Source organism: Haemorhous mexicanus, chromosome 8, assembly GCF_027477595.1.
Source record: "Haemorhous mexicanus isolate bHaeMex1 chromosome 8, bHaeMex1.pri, whole genome shotgun sequence".
Taxonomy (NCBI): domain Eukaryota; kingdom Metazoa; phylum Chordata; class Aves; order Passeriformes; family Fringillidae; genus Haemorhous; species Haemorhous mexicanus.
Window position 1 is genome coordinate 12361124 of NC_082348.1, and position 22330 is coordinate 12383453.

The 22330-nt window shown below is 40.5% G+C and overlaps 2 protein-coding genes across 5 annotated transcripts in view; both read right to left on the reverse strand.

Moving 5' to 3' along the window:
• The window catches only part of PTPN4 (protein tyrosine phosphatase non-receptor type 4), a 109388-nt gene extending 99247 nt beyond the window's left edge, over positions 1-10141 (reverse strand). For all 3 annotated transcript variants that reach the window (XR_009487307.1, XM_059852766.1, XM_059852769.1), the window contains exon 1: positions 9990-10141. Coding sequence is in view for 2 of the 3 variants with exons in the window: in XM_059852766.1 (XP_059708749.1) it covers positions 9990-10002 (13 nt within the window). In the remaining variant the exon portion in view is untranslated. The remainder of the gene's footprint in view (positions 1-9989) is intronic.
• A 1839-nt stretch (positions 10142-11980) lies between these two features.
• The window catches only part of TMEM177 (transmembrane protein 177), a 35983-nt gene continuing 25633 nt past the window's right edge, over positions 11981-22330 (reverse strand). The window contains exons 2-4 of one of the 2 annotated variants that reach the window (XR_009487308.1): positions 16320-16428; positions 14135-14356; positions 11981-12468 (exon numbers count right to left, since the gene is read on the reverse strand). The gene's annotated coding sequence lies outside the window, so the exon portion shown is untranslated. The remainder of the gene's footprint in view (positions 12469-14134; positions 14357-16319; positions 16429-22330) is intronic. The other variant, XR_009487309.1, reaches the window with a different exon arrangement.

The window sequence follows — 22330 nt, forward strand, 5'->3', positions numbered from 1 at the left end:
GCTCAAACCACCTCCCTGAAGAGAATCTCACTTCCTAGAACCCCACCTAAAAACTTCAGGATCAAAGGAACTGTTCCAGATGACATGGCCTGAGGTGTAACATGAACACTCAAGCCTGGAAGTAGTTCCAGCATAACCCTGCATGATCACAGGTTGGTCACTTCTATGATTGTTAGCATCAGAAAATTGAGTATTTTGGAGGAGAGGATATGCTTTATACAGCACAGGTTGAACAGATGAAAATTAACCAAACAACTCCACTCTTTGAAGACTATTTTTACGTTTTCATCACAGTATAAGAACAGGAGATTGTGCCTAACATTTGGTTGATCTCTGAGGAAAAATCCACCAGTGAATATTTCACTAACAACCTTAGCACGGAGCTCAACATGCAAAATAACATGTATAGAGCTTGAGAAAATAGATAAAAATTACACTGTTTTGGAATGCCGAATGTAAATACATCATTTTCAAATGAAACTGTCAAACATCTTGTTGTGGTGGTAAAAACCAAATCACTATGCAAAATGATAATACAAGAAAAGTCAATTGTATGTTTCTAATAATAAATGCTCTTGTGGCTTTTGAAGTCACAAAAAAACTCTTGGCTGAATTGAAGCATTGATTTCTGCAGTTATTTATGTGCAGTTCCTATTAGAATTCTATTGAATTCCTTGAATGGTGAATGGAAGTGCTTTTGAAAACACACACAAAAACTGTTAAACAAAGGACAAAATAAATGGAGAGTGTCGCATTGCCAAAAAGTTTCAAAAAGTCAACAGAACATTTCAACATTTTTTGAAGTGCAAGCATGTATGACATGGTTTGACAGAAAATACGTCTGATACAGAAACAATATTCAAAACACATTTCCCCATCACTCCTGAAGAGGAAGCATAAACACTGGTATTTGCTTCTCAGACATTATTTCTAAATGACTTGCAATACTCTTGAAATATAATCTATAGTAAAGCATAGTTTTATGTTACAGAATTTTAAAATGCAATCACTCCATCTTTTTGTCCACTATACACCCAATATGATGACATTTTACTTACTATGCATACAGATATATCCAAAGTGTATATTATGTTAATTATGCTAAGAAAATAAGGATATTTATACAATGCCAAAAGAAAAGGTTTCACTGTGGGTTTTTCTGAGTACTAACAAGAGACCTTTAAGTCTGGAAAGCAGATTTTTAGAAGGTAGCTTTCTGTTTACAGCAGAAAAATAATAACATTAATAAGTTTATCTTCAGAACTTCTGTATCAGGCTATTTTTATTTTAATAAAAACCACATTTGTTTTCTCATTGAAAGTAACGAGCACTTCTAAAATAATCTCAGCACAGAGTACTCTTCAACAACTTAAGTAGTATCTTATTTTGAAGCAATTTAAAATTATTATTATTACAGCATTACTCAATACATATATTAATTTTTTTTCTATTTTTCCTAATTACTCATGGCACACTCATTCTGCTGAACTATGGCAACTTCTTTGAATCTGCAGTTTCACATCTTTGTCCCTAACACGATGACAGAATTTGCTATCTCGCACTAGTATCCGATGAGGGATGGGTCTCTGCTCATATAACACATCTGAGCTTATTGTACACAACTGTTGGAGCACATACAGTTATCATGGCACACCACGATAATCAAATGAATATGAAAGACTTCAGTGGAAAAAGGCTTTTGCAGATACCAGAGCAGCTACAATCATTTCCCACAACAGTTAGAATGAATCTGTTTGTCTGGCAAACAAAGGGAAAAAATACTGTAAAGAGGTGGATTGGAAAATGCTTACATCAATGTAACTTAGAAATAGAAAACAGAGATCTGACAAAGTAGCTTTACTGGCAACATAAGTTCTATTCAAAGGTGGCTGAACATGAGCTGAAGTTTCAGATGTTAATCAGGTTTCTCTTTCAAGCTACTCTCTCACATACATTTCATTAGTATAATTTCTACAAAGCACTTTTATTTCTGTTTTCTCAGGACTGTGTATGTGCTTCCAATGCCAAAGAAGTTATTATCTACATCACCCTTATTCAGAGAAGGATGCTTTTTATGAAAATCCTGCAGAAAGCATCCAGCATTAATGAGCTCCCATATAGCTTTCCTGTAAAAGGAGGGAGAACATATGTAACTGGGGAGGGGACAGCACCACGATCATTAAAAGGAGGCAATGCTTCTGCTACTAACTACAACCGAGTCTTTTAATTGCTCACTTCAGTTTTATTAAATAGCTTACAGCTATCTAGAGAATTTCTAATCTTGCATTTAATTAATCTCAAGAATGAAGTTCTCCTGCAGGAATTTCCTCTTGCAGGACTTTTAGTCAGATGTTCATTTTCAATCCATTTTCTAGTCCTCTACTGAGGAATTCTGTTCTAAGTGTAACTGTATATACACATCCTTAGTGGTTACTCACACCTCATTTTCTTACTGTACCTCTCTCAATCTTCCAAGTGGCATGCTTTTGAAAGCAGCAATATTTTAATTAATATCTTTATGATGTCTGTTATTCAATTCTATACAATTTACTTAACTATTGAAAAGCTTGAACATAGTCCACAGTTCCGGCAAGCATAGGGATTGTGGAAAGTCAAAAACAGCTTTGCCAAAAGAATCCAGGGAACATCCACCACACTGCATCCCTCCCCAGGCACACACTCATATGGTCACTTCCCCAAACAGATCCAGGAACTGTAGAACAAAATACTCAAATCTATACAATGAGAAAAGGGAAGAGACAGTATCACCAATACTGTCTCTTAAGTAATAGCAAACCTATTAGGTGAAGGTGCCAAAAAACTATAACCACATTACACCACCCAGGAAAGCAAAGCAAAAAATAACCTTTTCCCAACAACAAACTCCAAAATTATTTCCTTAGTTGAAATTTGAATATCTAAGGCCACTTCCAGCCTGAGAAGTTTGCAAATCTGACTTACATGGTATATTTTAATATATCATACAATGAAGGGAGAAGCAAAATATTAATTAGGGAAGGGTTAAGAAAGGTAACAAGCTTTTGTCACCATTAACGCTCTGTCCCTCCTCACCTAGCTGCATGTATAGCAAACTTGAGAAGAGGTGACAGAACCACAACTAGCAGCAACTGCATCAGCTCTTAGTACTGAAGAATCTAAATCAGTAGTCTCACTTAAGCCCACAGGAAACAAATAAGCCAAAAAAAAAAAAAAAAAAAACCAAATCACTTGGAGGTAAGACCCCATAATGTAACCATCTGGTGTGTTTGTTCCATTGTAATACAACTTCTGCATTTCAGTTTCTCCCTCCTGTGGTGATACGTGCCACAGTTATTTCAGCACAAGCTTCCCAACAGGTCATGAGATTTATGGACAATAAAAAAAAAAATATTTACCTCTCCTTTTTCATTGTGTTTACCAAAACCCAACACACTTTAAACTTATTGCAGGGCAGCTGTCCTTCTCCTCTTTCCCCTCTTTTCTATCCCAGCTTAGACAAAGATGATACACCCCTTCAGTTTTAGAGGCAGACACATTTCAGTCTTTCAAAACCTTCTTTTCATAAATACTACATCCTTCCAAATATTAAAGAGATCTGCTCCATGGAAAGCAGGTGCACTTGGATGCGCTAACAGGATGCAACGTCTCCTTACAGAGTCAACACACAAGCCTAAAACATAGTAAGTGGGGAATTACTTGTAGATTAGGATTCCTATCCATAGCCTCATTTGCACTCAAGTACTAAAAACAGACTGTGGCATCAATCCTAACTGCAGCCTGCCTCCCAAAAAAAAGACAAGAGCCTCTTCCAAAGGAAGTCTTAATAGCAGCTCACAGTTTGGAGTTTACAGGCCACAGATTTAAAACTCAAATGCCAAGTTCCATAAAATTTTATTTTTAAGTCAAACAAATTGATACACATCCCTTCTCCAAAAGTAAAGTTTTTCTAAGTAGGGGCATGCAATAAACTCAGAAAAACATTTTAAGAGCAGTACTGAGGCTCTATGCAGTTTAGAGACAATGCAAAACTGGCATATGCAGTCCACATACACAATTCGTATGGGAAAAAACAACTTACAATGCAACACATCACTGGACATCAGCACTGGTCATCTTTAACCTTATTTACACATCAAAAGACAAAAATATGTCTCACTTTTTCAGATGACACTACTAGCTTGTTGCATGTATCAAGACAGACAAATGCAAAGTGACATATGTTAATTTTAACTCTCTCCAAAGCCAATTTTGCATGGGAGGACTGCAGGTTTTGTCCCAAAAAATCTCTGAATTCACTGATAAGGCTAATACAAACAAAACAAACCCAGTTTTATTATGTGATCTTCCTCATAAATAGTCATTTTTTAAAAGCAAAAACATTGGGTCAAAGCTGTAAAATCTGAGAAGCATTTCTTTTCAGTACCAAGAGAAATACATTACATTTTGGATTATTTTTTGTTCAAATCATATAAAGTTATAAGAACTTTAATTACAACTAACACATTTTGCAACTTCATGGCCTATGAAAATATAAGGGAAAGCACCATCAAGAAATTCTGTCTCAGCCCAGATAAAAAATTGTGCTAAGCTGGAATTTCAGAGAACATCAGTAGTAATAACTGTTCTTTCAGTGACTGCTATATGTTCTAGGTGCTCTTACTGACCATGTGGTAATTTCCCTACCTGAAGGTCAGGAATTAACATTTCCAGTTCTATTCAAGCCTGAAGTAAGTATGCAGTTTCTTCAGCACTGTATCTCTATCGGCACATACAAGAAAGCACAAGTACTGGTGTGTCACACTTGAATTTCTCCTTTGAAAAACACACCTTTGCAGTGTTATCAAATGCATTTGTTGGACTCTTTTGCCCATACCACCTTCCACTGTGACCAGGAAACACAGAAATCTTGCTTGTTAACCTCCTCCAAGACAAAGTATGCCAGCACATCTCTGAGACAAAGGAGCCACAGCAGGCTCTTTTACCAGCTGCTGCATGGACAGCGATCTGCTGCAGATACAGTTTCAATTTCTGGTTTTAAATCTGACATAAAAAAAGCAAACTACTTAACTAAGAATCGTTTTCTCATCTAAGAAAACACCACCTATGTAACTTTCATTGCACTCAGTAATTGACACAAGTTTCAAAGCAATACTGATATAATTTGTTTCTCATTTCTGTCTTTTGCAGCAGACACAAACCATTCCTTGGAGGTTTGGTTGGTTGGGTGGGTTTTTGAGAGGGTGGGTGATTTGTAGGTCAGAGAGATATTGGTACACAAACGCAAAAAACTGGTCACAGGACTCAGGAAAAGCTAAAATACACTCAGCTGTCTTAAAAGTTAATATCCTTCTGGAGACAAAATGAGGATCATTTGCTTAATCCAAGCAGTTAACAGCACAAAACCAAACCAGTTAAAATTGTTACTCCTAGTAAACACCAGAAAAGAGCTTATATTTTTTTTTTCAATTGGCTTAGTAAAACCATCAAACAAAATAGCAAAGTCATACAGAACTCAATACCTTCAGACTTTAACTGATGTTTCCCAAGAAAAAGCACCAGTCAGAACAAGGTTTTGACTAGCAGATATTGAGCAATTTTTAATTTAAAGTCCAAAACCCAGGCTAATAAGAGAAATGAATACATCCTCCTTAAAGCTTATCTACTCCATTCTAATTTTAAAAAAGAGAAAAAATTCCAAGTATGAAATTGTTAATCTCTAGCAGTACTACATTTGATTGTCATTGGAAGATCTGGGCTTTTGGTCATGCAGAATAATTCAGTTATTATTCTCTAATCTAGTTACCCTGAAAAAGATAAGAAATACCCAGAAAGGCCATGTAAGAATGCACGTGCCATAAGAAGTGGATTGTCTGTTTCTCCCTCATCAATCTTAGGGTCAGACTGAAAACTGCGAAGTAGCAATGAAGAGCTCACTTCACACTCCAATCAGGAAAAATATTTCCCAGAGCGTTCTTCATTACAGATCATAAATACTCATAATCAAAAGACTGTTTATTTTAAAATGGATATTGGCCATTTCCCCCTTCCTCATGTAACTGTAGAGACGGCAGTGTCTCATAAACCACACAAATGGAATTGCATTTATCATTCAACAGTCACAGTAAACTTGTCCAAGAGTAATTGCAGTGTGAGACAAAGTAGGGTGCCAAGAGAGGCCTAATTGCATCACCCTACCAAGTCTTTGTTTGAAGGTGCATAAGCTGAGAAAGGAGAAGCTGGTTCAATTCTCACATTTCAAAGAGAAATTCATCAAGTTATGTTTGTCTGATCTACTGAGAATCTCTGTGACCACCAGCTGTAACATTCTGTGGCATGTAGTGGGACACAGCATACAACCAGCACAGACTTCAGTGTGCTGTTAACCAGATTCTTTTAACCTACACATCTGGACCCTGAATTCTGGTATGTCAGCACATCAATGAAACTTCTGTGAACCCTTTAACTGCTATAAACTTGAAGTAATTTATTTTATAAGTGGCAAACAGCAACAGTTTTCTAATTCTGGAATTCTCCAAAATAAAGATGGAGATTTTGAATATGTAACTGCATATATAACACTATAATAATTATATATATGCGTGTGTATCTATATAGACTTAAAAGGAACTCCAAAGTTTTATAAATTAGTTTTCAAAAGCCTAGAGAAAATTGTTTTTGTGCTACTTCAGTGGATTACAAGTCCTGAAGGAAAAATAGTCTCTGTTCCCAAACAAGCATACAGGAACAGCTGGTCCAGACAGCAAAGACCTGCTGTTGTATTACCAGCACACTGCTGAGCTCCTTGGGTTTTGTCTCCTGCTCAGGCCATTCTCCCCTCCCTCTGCTCTTCCACCTCCACAGTTCCTTCTTTCCCCCATGAACAATTCCATATTTTATATATATATACACAAACCATTTTTACAGTTATTTAGGTTGGAGGACATTAATACCCATGAGAATTTTGTCTGGGCATTTAATGAAAAGTGACAGCACCAGAGTAAAAATGTTGTATTTAAAAAAAAAAAAAAAGCACAGTCAACCATCTGCTGGAAGATTCTCTTGTTTGACCATTTTTTTATTGTGAGAATGGAAGTGAGGTGACACAGAAACAGGATGTGAAGGCATGGGATTCATATGATCTTGCACCAAATTTAAACCCAAACTGGGGGAGGGGAGTAGCAAGGCACAATCATGACGAATCAGAGGATCAAACTATTGGTCGTAAGAAGACCCAAGAAGACAAACCACAGAAATGTACTTATTTATCAATTTAGGGGAAATAGTCTAACATTGATTCAAACACCAAAAAAAGCCATGTACATGTCTACGGTTTCTTTTAATAAAGTTTTGACCAGGTGAAAAGTTAGAACAGACTATTCAATCCACTGTAATTTTAAGACATTTACCCAAACCATTGACTACATCCAAAGCCTAAACTGCCCCAAGCAAGCTGCTCTTTTTCCCACATACAGGTGAGCTGATGGCTGAGCCATCCTGGCTACCTTTGCCTCCAGTATAACCTCCCCTCAGTTCTCAGTGTGCATCCCACTTTCTATATGTGCACACAAACCAATGCACAATACTCCCATGTACACCCAACAAAATACTTATAAAGTAACAACCACAAATAATGGCCCAGTGAAATGGAGCCCCCAGACGCTGCTCAGGACCTTTCAGCAGTGCTGTTACAATATGAAAGCAACCTTTTAGAAGTCCCCTTATCCCCAGCAATCATGTCACACACTATTGTATGAAGCTGCCAGCCATGGAGCTCTGCATGCCCAGAAGCCCCTATGACATCACACAAACACAACCAAACATTCACACAAAACAAATGCCCACGACAAACACAGGCCTGATGTCCACTGAACCAATGCTGGAGCTCAAGTTCCTGCAGCGATTTCTGTGCAGGTGGATCCATTTGCCCAAATGGGGGCCACAGCGGGATTTGAGCCAAAATGAGGTACCCCGAGTATTAACTTACCATCTATTTCAAATATGCTAATGGCAGTGACATGTAAATAGTACTACATGAACCCTGCTCATTAACAGAGAGCTCATCCACTCCACAGAGCCATTAGCATTACTTCTAAGATTACAGAATTTTGGTTTTTGTTCATGCTTTAAAAATATAGCTGCTAATAATGAATTAATTCTATTCACGGAAAAACAGTATTGGCCGAACTTTCCTGCTACTATGGTGTAAGTGTACCCAACCCTGGAAGTATTTTTAGCAAGGGTGTTCAATCAATACTGTTATGTACAACCTAAATTAGACATTAACGGGACACGAGAATTGTAAAGTGTGGCAACAAACAGTACATTCCACGGGCAATTTTGCTGAACAAGTAACCATCGAAGTAAACTCTAAACAGGTAAATCTGATCCCAAACAAATTTAACTGCAAACATAAGGAAAACATACTGAAAGGTAAAATTATTTAATACATTTCTGCTTGTGAAGAACATGCATTTGTATTTCAATGTTTAATCTGACTTTGAAAAACTAAAATTAATAACACACACATCATCTAAAAATACAAAGAAACTGTAATGACAACAAAATTATAGCAAAAAAAATCGGACCCACAGTAGATTTCTGAGTTTATAAAGTATAAACTTGCCTGGGAAACATATTGACACACATGTACATATTTGTAAGCTTATCACCCAGAATCATATTTATCAACATGGTGCAAGCCAGAGTCATGCCAATATGTAAAAACAACTTTTTAGGTCAGTGAAGCAAGAAATCCATTGTCAAGAAAATGGCATCCATAAGATTACAATACTGAATATATTATGTTCAAGCAATGAACTAGAAAACTTTCCTACAATATACATATCTAATAAAAAAATAGCTTTACCAATTCTAATGTAACTCATTCCTGTATTCCTGCAACGCACATTTACAATGTGAGGAGCACACAATGTCTGCATGCCTGTGAACACGTCGGTGGCTCCCAACATTATGGAGCACTTATTTGCCAAAATAAGCAGGCAAACGTGCATTCACAAAACCCCCTTACCACTGAACTCGGAGTTTAGCTCAGGGCAAGAGAAATGCCCCGTGGGTGAGCAAATGTATGTGCACACTGCAGTCTAACAATTATTCTTCAGCTGAGATCCATTAGCACTTCTGTAATACACAAGTCACACAAATATTTTCTATCTCACAGTTCAAAAAATTGTAACAGCTCGGCTACATTGAAGTCCTGAATGGGTGTAAATAACAGCATAAAGTTCGTTCACGTGTATTTTACATCTGAACGATGTATATCCTTCGAACAGACCAGAGGTGGGAACATCTCACGTACACTGGCAACTATCTAGTTTTAGCTACTAGCTCTTGGAGATTTTTGAAAGGAAAAAGACGTTATGCCTCTTCCAGCCGGTGCTGCAACAGCATGCACGAATTAACCCATCACCAGGTACACGAAAAGCCTCCGTCGCATATAGACATAGCGATTATACAAGCCTTCTGCTCGAGGGAGACACTAAAAATGTACCAGAGGAATGCAACGACAGCACTCAAACCTATTTTCCCTGCCCATAACCAGGGCAACGCGCACATGTGCCTAGAAAGCACAGGATCGCAAAGTTTTTTATTAAACACGCTAAAATAAAAATCCGTTTCAGGCGTTCGGCGGAGTTCATTGCATTTTAGAGACCCCGACCTGCCCCCGCAGCTCGTTCCCCTCGAGGCTATTTACGCCTCCCCCCCCACCAGCTCCACACAGCCCCCACACCTCCTTCGCCAGAGGGGAGCCGGCTCTCCTGGTTTTTCGGAGGGGGGAGGCGGAGGGAGAGCGCACACACACGGCCCCCTCCGCCTCCCAAAAGGGCTCAGGGCAGTCGCTCTCCGCCCGCGGCGACCTGAGCGCGAAGTTGCGGGAGGGGGAGCGGGGGGGGTTACACACAGAGACGCGGCTCGCAGCACCCCTCGTCCCCCCAGCCCGGAGCCCCGAGCGCGCTGGCGGCCGCCTTTACCTTCATGTAACATCCACGTCCTGGTTCCAGATGGAGCGGGGAGCGCGGAGGGAAGAGGCGCGGGGGCTGCGCGCTCGCGCCGCTGCCGCCCCGCGCGACCCCCAACCCGCCTCCGCGGGCGCGCGCACGGGCACGCGCGCCGCAGACGCTCGGAGGCGCGCAGCGCCCGCACCCCCCGCGGGATCGGGATCGAGACCGGGAGCGGAGGCGCCCCTCGCCGCCCCCCCCGCTCAGTCTTCCCGCAGCGCCCGCCCGAGCCGCAGCCTCGGGAGCAGCGACAGCAGCCGCCCCGCGCCCCGCCGCAGCGGCGAGCGCCGCATCGTACTGCAGCGACTGGGCCGAGGGAGCGGGGGGGAGGAGAGGGAAAAAGAGCTGGGGGAGAAGAGGACGGAGGAGCCCCGGGGGGAAGGCGGAGGACACCCCCACCCTCCGGCCTCTCCTTCCCCCCTCTCCTCACAGCGACCGGCCGGAGGGGCCGCAGGGGCCGGGGCTGTCCCTTACGGGGCGCAGCACTGCCTCGCACGGACCGCCGGCTGCCCCGCACTCAGCCCCGGCCAGGAGGCAAAGGGGACCGGGGGGAGGTGGAGCGCCAAGGCGCTGCGGAGGCGCCTTCCCTGCCGGCGAGCGAACGAGAGCCCCTGGGGGAGGAGGGGGGAGGACCCACAGCCTCCTCCCCTCATCGCCGCCCTCCTCCCCGCCTCACGCGGGCAGCATAGCAACCAACATGGCGGCTGCGCAGTCACCGGCGGAAGGCGGGAGACGGCCCCCGAGAGCTCGCGAGAGCCGATATGGGGCGGGCACTGTTCTCTCCTTTCTATTGGTCCGTCCTGTGTCCGTAAAAGGGAGGGGGCAGAACCGGGGGTACACCTGGCGGTCTGATTGGCTGAATGTACCATGGCTGAAGGCGGTGGTGAGCACTGATTGGTCCGCTGAGCTGTCACTCACAGCTGTAGCGGTGTGCTGGGGCGGGCGGCTCTCAGTGGCCCTCGGTGTCTCGGCTTGGTTCCCGCTGGTGTCCCGCCGCCTTCACCTCGCCCAGGGGACGGGGTCCTCTGAGGGGGGGTTGTGCCCGTGGGAGCCGCAGGCTACTTTTGTGACCCGCTCCGTTCCGAGGGAAAAATCAGCCACAGTGGATCCGCGGGGGTGTGTTAATGTCGTAATCCTCCCTCTTGGTCACATGGCCACCCAGCCTCACCCTGCAAATGTCCCAGAGGGTCATTACTGCCTGTAGGTCCTTGCCGGAGCTTTCCACAGCATGAGGTGTATTGTGCCTCCTGGCCACATAAAGATTTTCATATGTTGCCCATGGGAATGTTTGCTTTCAAAGACGTGGTTTAACACTACCTGGTCCTTTGATGTACTTATATTGTGTATGAAAGGGTTTGGTTAAAAATGTCTTTAATGTCCACTTATTATAATACAACCTCTCATAACAAACTCTTTACCGAGTAACAGTCACATAAAATATATAGAATCATTTAGCCTGGGAAAGACCCTTAAGATTACTGAGTCTAATGTTTGGGAATGAGATCTTGGATTTCACAATTAAATTTCTAACCACAGCAAGATGTGGAGTAATACTGAAGGAGTTTGCATGTTCTCTTCTAATTAGGAAGCTTTCTAAAATCTTATTTGTTTGATGTTTGCAAGCCTTACATACATCTCCAGCCCAAATTGTTCTTGTGCCAGTTTTGTTCTTTTGCTTAAATAGTCCTTCCCTCTTAGTAGTGTTTTCCCTCAATTACTTTTAATAAAGCAGTCGTACCCCTTCCATGTTAATGGGCTAAATAATCCAAGGACTTGTAACCTTTCCCATTTCCTTAGTGAGTATTAGGATATACAGGATATTCCATAGGACTTCTTTCAGGAACAAGTTGAATCAGGGGTGAGAAGACCAAATTTGGGGAAAGCAGTCAAGCAGAAATTTCAGATCATAATCCCTGGAGCACTTTTAAATAATAGACTTCTTAATGATAATGAGTAGAAAACAGTTATAAATTGTAAAATTACATTTTATTAACAGAAGTCTAAAAGATGACGAAGCTTGAAATGTGAATGATCCCCTGGATCGAACACTTCCTAGACTGATGATTTCATAAAGCCCCAAAATAATACAGACAGCACCAATAATGCCATTCCTTGTTGCATTCCTGTTCCTCCAGCTCTTCCTGAACATCTCTGTAGTTACCTTGACAGACGGATTGTGGTGCAAGTAGAGATATCCAGCAACTGTATCCTGCATTTGTGAGCTGCTGCCAGCCTCTCGAGCAGGGCATATGTTCTTCTGTGCATTAAGGCATCCTTGGCTGCAGAGTTGTCTTGGTTTCCTGATAATTCTCTTTCCATTCATGTCGAATTTAGTCACAAATTGCACACATACATTTCAATCCATTTGCACTTAAGATTCCAATTCTGCCTCTCACATTTTCATATCATTTTCTTGTGCATGGTTTGTGTCAAACATACAGTTATGTCCAATCTGTGAAGAGCAATAATTAATACATTGCTTTCAACAGAGTATGTGAAGGAGGAGCAACCCAAACCACTCCCTGTGGTGACTGTAGAACTACACATCATTTTGGCAAATGCAACCTTGCAGTGGTACAAAGGGATTTGTTTTGCTGATCTAACACAAAATTGGTGACACATACAGATATTATATATATATTCCAAAGTTAATTCCTTGCAATACATTGTCTTTTTCGCATTTTGTTGTTTACAGAAGACTTGATTCAAAGCCCTAAATCAAGGCAGTGGAAGATTCTCACTTTGTGCAGAGTACTTCAGGTCAGGCCTCCATTGCAAGAGCACTAAATAGATATTGAGACAAAGTTCTCCAGCCCATGTTCTTACAACAGCAATGGAGCAAAATTGTACTGCAGAATGTTTGAGTGCAGATATTGCTCAGACAAATTCAGCAAAATCTTACTTTGCAGAATTCTGAGTTACATGTTATATACTCTGAGCAATCACTTCCCAAAATTATGAATTAAACAGAGAAAGCAAACTGAAATGTCTCTTTGTCATTATTTACTTAAAAGAGCACATTCCTCTCTCATGTAAAAAGTGCATTCAGTTCAATTCTCTTTCAAGAGCCTGGCTCTTTCTTATAACAGCAAGTTTCTGGCTGTTTTCTGCCTGTACATAAGCAATGGAAGCTGCATTTTGTAAAAATATTTTGCATAGCAAGAGATTAATTTTCAAACCAGTGTGTGGGGATTTATCTGTACTCTGTTGATGCATTTTGGGGAGGATATGTTATCTCATGGCTTGTTGTGTCCTGCTAGTAAAACACCACTATCTTAAACCGTTTTGTACAAGTTAAACCTCTTGTGTAAATATAGAAGCAAACAAAAGCTTCTTTACCTAGCAGACCCATGGTATGTGTTTGTGCCAACAACCTTGTTGCTCATGCAAGACCTGCCAACCAAGCTGTGATTAATTTATGTGAGAAAACAGTATATTAAAAATGTGAATGGGATTTTAAGCCTCTCACTGAAATATATGCAAACTGCTTTGTGGCCAAGAAGACATACTTAAACACTGCATTAAAGCAATTCAAGATAAATTACTCTCACCACAGGTGGAGTTTAGCTGTGAAAAGAGGAGACAAGGCACTTAATCTTAACGCTAAGTTTGATCAAGCATAACGTATGTTTGTTAGCAGATAGGTTTTCTATAAAGTAAGTTCCTAAATCAGCAAAGCCCTTAGAACATACACACATTACTCAGGGAACAACCTTAAAGTTGGCCAAATCCCACGTGGGAAGTGCCACTGCTCAGCATTAATGGCACAGAAGTTTGTGCTGGAGCATGGCTCTGGGATCACTGTCACTATATCCATAATGCATTGTATGGACAAAAATAGTGAACATGAGTGTTCAGCAGTGTCTTAAGCTATGGGGACAGAAGAATTTTGCTGCCTGGGACAGGGACTCCTTTTCTTTTAAAGTTTGTGCAGTACCTGGTGCCATAGGGCTGCACAGTACTAATTGTTAGAATACTGCGAAATAGTAATTTGTGGTAATAAGCTTGTTACAGTTGTCATCCAGTCTGGAGGCTGGTAGTATTTATTTTATAAATATATGTTATAGATAATGCTCAGAAATGCACAACAAGAAGATAATGGAAACATCAGTACTTACAGTTTCTGGACCATGTTTCACCAAGTCCTTTTTTTCTCCAGCCAGCCTTTGACAAACTTCTTTGCCTTTAATACACATCAAAGTACCACAAGGTTGAATTGCTAGATACTCATTGCCAACAGCCCAGTGATTTTGTGAAGTCCACTTGTGCATTCACTCGTGGAACACTGTTATTTTCTGCTTCTGTCCAAAAGAAGCATAAACGCTGGCAAGTAGCAGAAACTGGCAAAACAAAACCATAATAAACCAGGTAAAAAAATATTTTGAAGCATATTTTTTTCCCCCAACACATCAAGAACAGATCTGCCAGAGAATGTGAGGAACTAGCAGGCAACAGAGATGTAACAGAAGCATTCAGGGAAAACAGGAGAAAACTAAGTACTTTTTTTTCTGTCACTGTTCTTTTTGGCAGATTTTGAGGTGATTCCTACAACAAAACCATTTTTAGGGGCATGGTCAGAAAAAACATATTTGCAGAACTGGGTGTCTGTGGTTTTGTCTGTACAGTCAGTAAACTGTACAGTACCTGACTGCCAGGACAATGTATTTTTCACCCCAGGGTTTAAAAGGAGCTTGGATCTGAAATCACCAAACTATTAACTGTGCTTTGTGATTTATGGTTTGGAATGAACCCAGTTCTGGAAGAATAGAAATTTTTAGACAAGACTTCAGGGAAAGCAGAAATGACAACCCAGTCAGTCTAACACATGGCTCATCACATGTAATGAGAAGAAGTGGAAACTGCAAACCTGGTAGTGCTTTAAAAATGTCAGCAGAGTAAGCAAATATTGATAAAGAGGAGCTGGCTTATGTAGACTTTGTGTAAATACTGGGACTCTGAAGTCTTCAGCCTTAATCAGCTCCTTGTTGGAAGAAGACCAAGTTTGTACCAGCTTCTGCTATCTTCTTCCTCCTCACCTCCTCCCAGCTTGCTTTTACTCTCAGTCTAATTGCCACAGAAAGGAAATCCAAATGTGTGGCACCAGGGGAGACAGAGCATGTTTGGGGTATCTTCCCAGTCTGACCCAAAAAGGAGCTATGGACATGATTGAAGAGCATTTAACATGCAGCCTGGATGAAGCAATCACATATGGAGATTTCCCCAAACAGTTTTACAAAGCCCAGGAGGCGAGCTCTCTGTGTGATTGGTAACTGCTTCAGAGGGAAGATGGATGGGTAAATAATCACAAAGGGAGTAACCAGTAAAATTCCAAATGCAACTGAGCTTTACAACATGTTCACAAGTGGTAAGTGAAATACGATTGGACAGTGTTTTCTAGGGATTCACAATTATTCAGGAAAATTAAAACCAAAACTGCTGACACAAAGTAGCCAAAAGAAAAAACCATCATGATAAAGATGGCGTGGATGATAAAATACCAGTTAAAATGCAACGATCAAATGTCAATAAAAGGAAAACAAAAAAATATCTACTTGGGCAACAACAGGCTCTGATTAGTTCATATCAGTCAGCAAAGATATTTTGAAGTCACGATGGATAAGTTTTCTGAAATTGTTATCTCAGTGCTCAGAGAGGCAGTTTGGACTGATGAGGACAAAAGAGAATGAAAAAGCAACAATAAAATAAAATGCTACTGTATAAATCTTCAGGAATCATGTATTTCCTTTAATACAAGACAAAATTCTGCTTATAGCAGACACGTGTTAGCATCTTAAGCATTGGAAAAACATGAAAAAACAGGAAAAAGAGTGACCAGATTGATCAGAAAGATAAGACTACCTTCTAGGACAGATCAATTACTCTGGAACTACTTATAAATAGATGAGAAATGGCAGATGTAATACAGGTATCAAAAATCAAGTCTGACATGGGAAAGGTGAACAGGGAACAATTACTCATTTCTTACAAGAACAATGATAAATCTAATAATATTTTTTCAAATGGAAGTGTAAAAAAAGCAAAAGGAAGTACTATTTAAACAACATCTGCTTAATTTGGATAATTCATCATCATGAGATCTTTTACATGCCAAAAATACTTCAGCTGCAAGAACTTCCTAGACAAATTTGCAGAAAAACAGGCTGCTCTGCAGAGAAATGGAGAGAGCCTCCAGTTCCATCCTTAGATAGTCAGAGACTGAACTGGTAAATAGGAGGAGAAATTAAGCTGTTACTGCTCTCTCCTTATATTTCTACTGTAGGGAACTGTAGGGCACCAGGTTACCTGGACTTTTGGTGTGACTTGGGTCAGCCTTTCTTGTATTGCAGCCGCAGCAGAAAGATGTCCCCACCTCAAACCTCTTGCTTCCTGTCATATCCTGTGGGGACTGAACCTGAGAAATCCCAGTAAAACATTTACATCAATGGAACATCTAATGAATGTTTTTAGAACTTTAAAAGGGATTTAATCAACATTTTAAGATGAGATCCAGTGATCTGAATTTAGGAAACCAGTTGCATAGATACAAAACCGAAAATGATGGTTTAGTTAGACCTTCATTTTGACTTAGCCCAAAGAACCTCACCCAGTAATTTCTGCAACAGGCCTATAACTTTGGTTTGAGCTGTGTTGCATGTTTTAAAATAGTTTTTTTTTTCTTTTTCTAAGTCCATCATTAAGCACTGACAACTGCCACTAAAGCCTTCTGGATTTGGAACTCTTCAGAAAATTTCTGGAGTATTTGGGAGGAGAGAAAGATGCATGCAAAGAGCAGAGTATAAGTGGGCTCCATTTGTGTGGAATTGGTTGATTTCTTTCTACAATGATAAAAAAACATTTGAAGTAATATTTGAAATGAGCAGCTGACACATACAGGTTTCACCTCCACAGGCTTTGTTTTATTTTTCCCTAACTTAACGATGACCTTTATTTGACTGAATTGTAGGTAACTATCCAGAAAGTAGACAGTTTTCTTTCAAAGCTCAAAGTCAGATAGCACTGGTTCTAATAAGAATGATGTAAGTGCACAGGTTGCTGTGTTTTGTACTCAATGCTATTTACATTTCTGTTGCTAAGACCCTTGAGTGAAGGCACTTTATTCTCTTAAGGTGACAGCAACTTGTGTAGATAAGCAGTGCACACTGTACATTGGTAAAGAAGTTGCTTGAGTTGGTTTTGCTTCCTTGATCTACAAGACAAACACTGGAATAAGCTCACACTTTCAGATGGGCAGTTTCATATTTCAGCCCTGTTTCCAGTAAAACATCAGGAAAGCTTTTGAAAAATACGAGTACATATAGAAGAAGAGAGGAGAAAATGGCCTCTATGTCATCCCTTCCCTTTTTTTTTTTTTTTCATGAGGATTTAAAAAAGTACTGTAGTGCTTGGTTACTTCAGCCTTTCCCAGGCTTCTTTATAAAAGTTTGTACAGAACTCCTCACTGATGTGAGACCCGGTGGAGACCATGTGTCACCTCTCACCATGCCACAGTTTCACAGTTGTGGTTTTGAGGTCGGCATTGTCTGCCAACAGCCAGCAACAGTGCAGGGCTTTTCCCCCGCTGGTAAAACATAGCCAGAAATGCAACCCCAGTCCTAAAAATGGCTTTCTCCATTGCAGGATAACATGACATGTTTCCAAAGTAAGTGTTCTTTACAAGTATTTCTGAAAAGAAAAAGAAAAGAGCATTTATTGACTGTTGTGGTTTGCTCTGACCTTGAATTAGAGCGTGGTACAGAAAATTGCCAAATTTGGCCTGTCCTAAGAAAAAGACAAAGATGGCACAGCAGCAACTCAACTAAACAAAACATATGTGCAAAATACTTCCTGGTACACCCACATTCTGACCTCCTGCAAAAAAAATTGCCAAGACAGATTTTTTGACCGGTTAAGTTCTTCCAAGAACTGTATAACCTGTTCTGCATTTTTGATTCATAGAATGTTCTGGCTTCCTGAAGTGGTTCCAAAGATCCTGTCATAAGCAGAAAAAATTTTAGAAAGCTTGGGCTGATCATGTAGAAATTAGCCAGACTAATTATAATAAAAAAGCATCAACATTTTCAGAAAATTCAGCTCACTGCATTTTCTAATCAGGCAGAAAAATATTTTCAGATAAAGAATGCAAAATGTTGTATGTGTTCCTTTTTATATAAAAATATTTGTATCCTAACAATAGTATGTGTAGAGTGTACCAGATAACATCTGAAACTTTCAGCAAAGACAAGACGACCAGAGAGCCAGCAGGAGTTTTCAAACTATTTGTCATTTGGTGAATAGAACCCTGGAAAGATGCTTTCACTGACACAAAAGTGGCTTCTGGGTTACCAGGGAATAGAAGAAGAGAGATGTCAGTAAAGGGTGAGTTAGCAGCCCTATGGACTGACAACATTGAAACCAGCAAAGCACAGTATTGCTCTTACACCACTTCTCTACCTGCACGTTCCTTACTCAACCCCAAAGAGACCACACACGGAGGGCAGGATCTCTCAGTGCTTCATGGCCCTGGTGACACCACCACCAAGGCTAGCATTTATTTGCACACTGATTGTGGCTTTTATCTGATCTATAGCAGGTCTGTAATGTTACCCACAGCTCACAAAATTTGCTTGTTATCTAAGAATCTTAGCTTTCATGTGCTAGTGTTACCAACAGCCACGGTACTGATGATGAGTGATAATGATGATGTTTCTAGTCATAATAGTTGTGGGGACTTGGAAATGTGAAAGTTTAAAAAGTCAGAAAAAAAACCAAAGAACAAGAGAATTAAAATTAAAATGCACCTATACTATTTCACAATCTTGGAAACAAACTCTTTTTGAATGCTTGCCTTTACCAATAATGTTACTGATACTCCCAACATAAGACAGTAGAAAGTGTGCTTGTATTCCTCTCTGCATAAAAAGGTAAAAATCTCTCTAGCTCCAGGCTCAGCAGTCACTGGACTGCAGTGAGAGGGGTTTTTTGGTGATGTCTGCTGCCATTTCTTAAGTGCTGAAAAACCAGGATAGTTACCCTCATTGCAGTGAAATTGTTCTGGGATCACGGGACAGGACCCTCAGCAGTTCAGAGGAGCAGGAAAACATCAAGTAATGAAGGGCTGGACTGAGATTAAACAGAGCTGAAAGGTACTTTAGGAGTTGACCTGGGAGGCATTTTGGAAGACAGCTGGGCAGTCCCACTGCTTGCAGGCAGCACTATTAGCTCTACTCTTTGCACCGAGGTAGGAAAACAGGAATCCCCCCTACTTTACACCTTCCAGTGTGCTAATGGGGATGAAGGAGTGAGCAGATCTGATCTATCTTGCTCCCAATATTTAGTAAGGCCAAATACAGAATGGAGAATCCTTGAGTCTGCTGCCTATTGGTTAGTGCCATAAGGCTAATGCAGATTCGTCTGTAATTGCTTGCTACACATATGTGGCAACATACAGAGGCCTCATGAATTGCAAGGAAATTGTATCTTAGATAATTTTGGATTAATCACAGTTTTCTCTAGAGGTACTGTTAATGAGGGACATACCCTCTACTTTGTATTCCTGCCCAAGGCACCACATTTCCATACCATATCACGAGGAACTGGCTCTACAAAGCCATCATCAATTTCATAGCTGTCTCCCTCCTCTAACAGTGGAGGACTCTTCACTATGAACTGTGCCTAGAGGCAGACTCTGGTGTATGGATTTGTACTTCTTTGTTCACTTCCCCATAAAATACTGAAGACATTTTGCACTTGAAAAGTCACAATAAAGTTTAAAGAAAATAATTGTAAAACAAGTCTTCTATTCTTTACTCTGTTAAGGTCACAGTTATTGACAATTAAGATTTCTTCTCTTCTACCATGGATATGCTACTCTAATCTGTTTATAAACAGGATATAATAATGACATTCAGAAAAAATTATATTAAAAATATTTCACTAAGCTTTTTTTTTGCTGCAGTTAAATAATTACACAGAGGAGCCCATTTTTCAGGACCTGCTGAGATGAGGTATGTCTCGAAAGCTAAGCCCTTGAATCCCAGATTAAATATGCAAAGGCAGCGGGAACAATTCCTGTTTTGCTTGTGCATTCAAAACTTCCCTGAGCCCTGCAAGGTCTGGCTGCACCACGGGTCCTGGACCAGTCCTGAGCCAAGTCCCCTGTGAGCCAGATCTGGCTGTGGTGTTTCCAGTGTGACCAGCTGCTGCAGCAACACTGACATTGTTTGGATGGTGCAAGGGCTAAGTCAGGACAAAATTTGGGGAACAGCAGCTCTGGCTCTGTAGTTTAATTTGAGACAGTATTAGCACGAACTCAAAAAACACAAAACTGAGTAAGCCAGGACAGAAACATTATTGCTGCAGCAAAAGCAAATTTAAACTAAGTAAGGAAGTTTCTAAAAGACAATTTGCTTTCATAGCAGTTGTGTACCTCAGACACGGAGACTCTCCTGAGCTGAATTCGGGCCAGTGATACCATCCTGCTCTGCCTGGATTAGAAGCCTTGCACTGTACCCAGTTAACTGCAGCCACTTTGCAGAAACCCTCTAAGTGTTCCACTGAATGATTTGAGGGAGTATTCTCAGTATTCCCCCTCCCCAACAGGGCACACTTTCATCCCCACTGTGCACCAGGGTTAATGGCACTGTTCTGCTTTGCGTTTTTTCTGTTATTTACCCTTCCTCCACTAGATGCTACACTGAGACCATCAAACATTTATTGAGTCAAATAACATAAATTTGAAGACTTAGCACAGAATAGTTTGTTTAAAACAAAACAGTGGCAGCATTGCTCTGTGTGGTGTGAGGGTGAGACTCGTGCATTTCACATTGGAGTAACTGCTCTGACTTCATCAGAGCTTCTTACTTGGCACTGCATGAAAGAGGGATAAAGCAAGTTTGTGTTTTCTGGCATTATTATTCATATGCAATTGTATCAAGAAATTACCTAAATGTGTGAAATGGTTTACTGAGAGTGCCACAAAATCTAAAATTAACCAAATAATATATGTCAATACAATAAGCTAGTCCTTTTTTCTCTTTATATCTTAGAAATTAAAAATCGCATGCTGAGCTGGAAAATTACACTAGATTATATTTTTTATGAAGCTTCTTCAAATAATATCACAGATTCACATAACTTTTCTTGATGTTATGCAAGCCTTTGACCCAGGCAGCTGGGGAAGTGCTATGCAGTGTTGCTCCCACAGAGCCTGCCAGCCTGGTTTTAACTTGTGCATTGTGCAACACCTTCTGGTAAACAACCTGAGATCCTCTTACCTCTCAGTGCAGGCAGGCCCAACTAAACACTGCTGCAGAGCCTTTCTCATGTGACAAGTTTATTGGATAAATGTGTTCCAGCCTGTCTTGGAGGCTGTACTTGGACAAAGCAAAGCGAAGGTTGGAGACTGTTTCAGCTAATTAAGGTCTTCAGGGCTGTGTCTCTATCAGGTCTTTGGTTACCCCCCCATTCCTTAAGGTCTGCTTATTATGTACCACACTATTCAGAAATGTGCTGTGTGTTATAACTCAATTAGCGGCACTTTTATTGTTTCAAGAAAGGGGTAAATGTAATTTGGGAAAACTGCAATATGACCTGGTTAAGGTACAGCATCGGTGATATACTTCCTTTTCAGCAAAAATCAAAACACAGCTTCAAAACCCTGTTATGTTGGCCTGTCTTGCTGTGACATGCTTTAATTTGCTTATCTGGTCTTAATCTGGGAAAAGAACTAGAATAGAAAAGAATGGTTTGTTGAAGCTCAACAGGGCCTCTTAGTAGTCAATATTTACTGTTCAGAAACATAATCTGCTGCTGGTGTGATGAGGTTCAAAATATAAATTGTATACATCAGCTGAGGATCTAGGCCACATGCTCAGCAAACTAGGCCCTGGCCTCCTTATTGACCATTCACAAGCTCATCTTCAGATTAGTATAGAGAAAGGTGGATTAAGAGCATGGCGAGGGGGAATCTCCTTTTTTCGTTTTTCTTTTCTTCCTGTAACATGGTTAGGCTTAGATCAGTTTAGCCAGTGGCAAGATGCAGCATTATTCTAAGCTATGGACTCTTTACAGTGTTTCAGGCCAGAGGTTTCGTTTTGGCAGAATTTAATGTAATACTCCACAGTGAGGAGTATAAGTCAAGGTTAGGAGTAAAAGCCACAGATTTACAAAGAAGGGCCCTAAATATTTTTACGTTGCAGTAGTTATACCAAGAAGCTATTAAAAATATTAAAATTAAATTATTTTTAAAAAGTCCTAAAAATAAATGCTTGTCCTCTGGTAATTAATTTACTTACCATTTACTCTATCTGAAGAGT